The sequence below is a fragment of the Papaver somniferum genome, chromosome 8 (assembly GCF_003573695.1).
Source record: "Papaver somniferum cultivar HN1 chromosome 8, ASM357369v1, whole genome shotgun sequence".
NCBI classification, from domain to species: Eukaryota; Viridiplantae; Streptophyta; class Magnoliopsida; order Ranunculales; family Papaveraceae; genus Papaver; species Papaver somniferum.
The window spans coordinates 63714789-63720262 of NC_039365.1; the positions used below are offsets into that span (position 1 = coordinate 63714789).

General features: G+C 35.1%; 1 protein-coding gene across 1 annotated transcript; it reads right to left on the reverse strand.

Annotated features, from left to right (window-relative positions):
- Positions 1–841: 841 nt before the first annotated feature.
- On the reverse strand, positions 842–4061 carry LOC113301957 (cytochrome c oxidase subunit 6b-2-like). Its single transcript, XM_026550788.1, has 4 exons — positions 3979–4061; positions 1676–1764; positions 1469–1550; positions 842–1150 (listed from the first exon to the last, which is right to left on the reverse strand). The coding sequence occupies exons 1-4, from the start codon at positions 3985–3987 to the stop codon at positions 1097–1099; spliced, it is 234 nt and encodes a 77-aa protein (XP_026406573.1). The 5' UTR covers positions 3988–4061; the 3' UTR covers positions 842–1096.
- Positions 4062–5474: the final 1413 nt, after the last annotated feature.

Below are 5474 nucleotides of genomic sequence, written 5' to 3' on the forward strand. Positions count from 1 at the left end.
TGCAAAATTTTATGAAATTTCCACAACACAAATTCGGCGCAAATCTAATGCCATCGAATAAGCTGATCCTAAATACAAGGCTCCATGTCACTAGGTTCGGCGCAAAACTGATATGCATTTTAAGCCGAATCGTTCATATGCAGTTTCAGGTTTGAGTTTGAAGAACAGTTCGGCGCAAATCTAAACTTGATTTTACGTCGAACCCAACCCTGTAACCGCTGCACAAACCATGTTTTTGACGAATTAAACCAATCATACCAACCAAAAACATCAAATACGAGATGGGTTTGTAAAACTAACCTTCTTATTCTCATTTCAGGAGTTGGTTCTTCTTCAATCTCTTCCTCCGGTTGGATTTGTGGTTGATTTTCAGTTTCTTCTTCACTCTCTAAATCTTCTTCTTCTTCAACAGGTTGTTCAATTGATCGATTAGAACGAGATACTTGCTTACGACGACCCATTATATAGATGAGTTTAATCGTCGATTAACTTTTCACGAATCGACGATCAAATTTCGGCGATGATGCGATGAATTTTTTTTAAAGAAAATGAACGGGTTCGACTGCTGTGGAGAGGAAGAAGAAGGTGAATGAAATTGATTTTAGGTTTATTGATTGTAGGTTTTTGTATTAGGGTTGGGGATAGATTAGTAATTTAAAAGATTTAAGGGCATATAGGTAATTGAACTACCCATAGGGTACCCCTTATAAGGTCACCCAAGTTAGGACTATTGCTTTGTATGCCTAGAAAGATTTAGGTATGCCCCAAAATCAGGGTTCTAAAAGTATAGCAAAAAGAAAGAAAGAAAATTTTATGGCCAGAAATTATGTTGGAACAGAAATGATCCAGCACAAACCAATCAGAAATCAATGAAACTCTTTGATGTACTGCCTGACCCCAAAACTCTAGGCTCAGAGCATATCATTCTCATAAAAGAAAATGTGAGGTAATACAAGGCTTGATGGAGTCGAAGCCCTTTCCGATGATGTATTATTAAAGCTTCAATAAATCCATACCATTCAATAAAAAAAGAACAAATAGAGATGCTTCTAAAGTTCCTATTGAGGTGCAAACTCAATAGATGGGCATTGCAAGATTAAAGAGGACCAGCAAAAGTTCCACTCTCCCTCTGTTCATTCCACTTATCAACCTGCAATAGTCCGATAGAAATCATTTGAGAACACAAAGATTCTGCCAAATAATAAGCATCATGTCTTCATGAGAATCAAGACTGTAATCGAAAATGATTAAGTTTTACTATGTTATTTAAAAGAAAAAAAGATTAAGTTTTACTACAATCACATAGCCAAAATGCAATATTTGCTTGAAATATGTTCAATGGAAAAACGGCGGAAAATGTGACCTAATGGCAAAGTTACAAATTGTTAATACTTACAGTGTCTAGTGTCTGGTATAAAGTGTCAACTTAATGAACAAACAATGAAGATCATAAAAGAATATTACTTACCCATTCACCAGGGCAGAGGGAACGATAATATTTGGCGAACTTGTCACATTCACCAGCTTCTTCACCTGTGGATGCAACACATCTGCATGTCATAATGAAAGAATCCATTGTTTATTTAACGAAATATAGCAAACAAAAAATAGCAGATATTGACTAGAATATAGAATAGGCAAACAGAATTGCTTTGATACTACTAATAAACAGTACCGGTGAAACTCGATGTAGCGAGTAAAACAGTGTCTAGACTGATTTGTTGTCGGGAATCGGAAATCAACAGGTGCCGTTTTCAATTCAATCTGAGAGAATAAATCATAAGAATATCAGCACACATGAGGATTGAAAGACAAGGACAAACATGCTTTTGAACTGCCAAACAACAAACTACTAAAGGGACCTATTCCTCTGGAGCAGAAACAAGAACACCAATCAAGCAAAAACAAAATTTCCTAATCCTAAATATTCACAAGTTCACAACTATAATTCATCTTGAAGTGAGAGATTCAGCATCAACACTATCCAAGAGATTCGACAAGGCTATATAGCATGTTTTTCGTAGTCTACTAAAGCTTCTTCAAGTACACTTTCATTTAGACTCAAAACTATCAGCATCAAATTAGTTCTTGTCCTCCAAATAGAACCGACTTTCTCAACTCTTTGAGATGAAGCAAGAGCTAATTGTAAGGCTGGAGAAGAAGTGAATTGAGAAGATCATGAAAGTATGAGGTTGATGAACACAAAAACAAAACAACAATGCAACGGCTAATGTCACATTCTAGAGAACAAACCCAAAATCTAAATTAATGAAAGTAGATAGTATCTACCATCTACATAGCTAGCGAGATTAAGCAGAGGACAGCCTGTGACTGCTTGTTTATTGGCGAACTGCAAATATAGGAGATCGAGAAAGATCAAACAGAAGCTTCTGCATAGAATTTTTACTTTATGGATCTACCTAACCCAACCCCTAGTACAGCCTTTAATTCTCATTCGCTCACCTAGAAACTACTAAGTTAATAAAACACAAACTGCAAATTATAAAATTTCCATCAAAATCAAGCAGATGAGCATATATATACTAATCATACTAGAAAAAAGAAAAGAAGATATAAGCATTTATCCCACCTTTACCCCTTCAAGAATTCCAAATTCTATTGTACCATATCTTGCATCTACCACTTGCTAGCTTATTTTCAAAAGACCCATAATCCAAAGGGCCATTACTTCACAATGTCCACATCTCTCGATCTTTACTATTAACCTATTAAGTGGTCTTTAAATTGGTGTCAGTATACATAGTAAGTCTTACTCGTCGTATTCAACTTTCCAATTTAAGATCACCAAATTTAAAATCCAGATTTGCAGTATGCACATTCCTCTCCCACTAGACAGCAACAAAGATAGGCTAAAGAACCCCCAACGACCTAAGTTCTACTTCGGAGAACTTATAATCTCCATCCAACTATAAAATCAAAGCAAAATAGAGGCTACAGCATATAAATATGTATCTTGTCTGCCTCTTTACCAACCACACTTTTAGTTCGTGAAATTCTTCATGCTTCTGTCTTCAAATAACTTATTCATGCTTCACATGTAAATATCTATTTTCTTCTATTATCGTCGAAGGGTTCAGTTTTGAACATTACTTTATCATGTTTTATTATTTTATTTTTAAATAAGTGGGCAGATAGAAGAAGCATAATACGTGTCATCAAGCTAAGATCAGAAAACTAGTTTAGTATGAGAATGCTGCAAACATGTAATCAGTAAACATGATAACTCAAGAATTACCTAGACTAAGAATAAAAGACTACCAAATAAATTTGTTGAAGATCTAGAGGAGCACATAATTGGTTTTTTAAGGAGTATTTCATTGATGCTTGGAAGGTAGACTTAGTTTCTGAACCATCCCATTTGTTCTCTTCTAACAACAAAGCCCCTAAAATGAGGGGCAAAAATGATCCATGAGAGAAAATGACCCTTTAACACCAAATCTCTAATGCAAATTTCATCCAATCAAAAGAAGAAAATTATGATTGGATCCACAGATCTTAGGTAAGAAAATGTTCCGGAACAAGTTTCATTTTATCTATTGTCAATATCCAAATTTTAACATCTATATCACCAGATTAATAATGAAATGGATATCAATATTTTCTCCCCAATAAGTTAGACGAAATTGGAATAGACACAACTACCACATCCTGCGTCTTAGGGTTTCTAAGTCCCGGACGGAGGGAGGCAGGGAGTATATAACATTTGATACACAAAATATACAAACAAGACACAAACCCTAAAAAGAAATCGTTCTTTGCATCATTTATCTGATCATTTTAAAAAATAAACCAAAACTAAAAAACATATGAGTTACCAATGAAATGAATTAATAAAATGAAACACAAATCAGGAGAATAGAAATGAAAACCCTAAATCAAAATAACCATTGATTAAATAAATCCATAAGTATAAATCGTAAATCTGGCATGTATTAAAATGATAAGAAAAACACTTACCTCGTCCATATTCCAGGTGAGACTTCGGAGACAAAATTTGAGAAACGAGAACAAGGCTTTTCTCTGAATATGAGGTAGTGAGACAGAGAAAAGAGCAAATGGGGTATATAGTGGTATTTCACACGAGCCGGATACCACGTGTGCATCTTTGACGCATGTTTTGGGGATTGCTTGTATTTTTGGGGGGACTATTTTTTTTTTTTTTAATATTATTATATTATTGGATAACGATTATTACATGAAACTAGTTGGAAGCGTAACAAGCAAAGCTCCAGCGAGTTTTATGGGTAACCTAATCAAGGGAGCCGAAGCGGATGGGGCTGAGATTGTGTCACAAGGGGGGCAAGCTAACTCTACCTTCCATGTTAACTCCTGCAATATTACGTCATTAGACGATCGAACCTGGGAATTCCTGGAGCGCATGAATTGAGTTTACATACTTTGAAAAACGGGGATGACCAGCTGAGCTAGGTGGTTACGTAGGTGCCCACTTTAGTGAGACCCCATTACTTAGGCACCAAGTATGTAAACTCTATAAATAGAGTTCCAAACCTTCGTAAACACACATACTAATAAAAATCTCTTTCTCTTCTTCCCTCTACTCCACTTCTCTATTTTCTCTATTCACAACACATTATCACGCCCATTGCTCTACCAACTGATACATGGAGACGGAGAACATTATTTACATATACATCTAACCATTTCTATTGGTTTGATTTTTTTAATTTTTCTTTTAATCTAAAAATTCCAATAATATTTATGTTGGATTTATTCTAGGTTTGTGGTATGTAAACCATGTGGAATTTACTAACAGGAGAGCTTATCTACGATCTCCACAAAAGAAACGGCGTTGTGTCCAGTATCCTATTATTCGTTTTCTTTCTTATGTTTTTGTTATTTTATTCTTTTGATCAAATTTTTAAAGTTTGTACTAATAGCCTCAGGGCAATAGCTATGGCAATTAACAAAAAAAAAAATTGTCGAGCCACATGGATGAACAAACTGTGTTTTCCACTATGGTAAACTAGAGCAAAATCAACAAATCTGGTTTTTCAGAGGCCCACTAGTATTTCTTTTTAATATAAAATATTTTATAGGATAAAGATAAAATATAATATTTAGGTGAGATAAAATAGGATGAAGTGAGATAAAATAGGATAAAGTGAATAAAAAAGTATTAAAGAAATCGTTCGGAATCAGGAATTGTATTGGGCGTTCCTAGAATAGTCACCGGCGTTGGAAGAAAACTGTTCAGCGGTTGAACATGGCATGCGCGCTTCTGGCTCAAACGCCAGCGCTTGTTCCACGATCGCCCGTCCTTCCATCAAGCGCGCGCTACATCATCCAACTGAATGAACAAACTAACAAATTTGTTGGTTTGAACATCCATTTTTCATATTTGTTGAGTCCATAATGGGAACAAAATGAACAAACTTTGAGTTTGTTCATTCCATAGGAACTGCTCTCATGCAATTATTGTTTCTGTAACATAC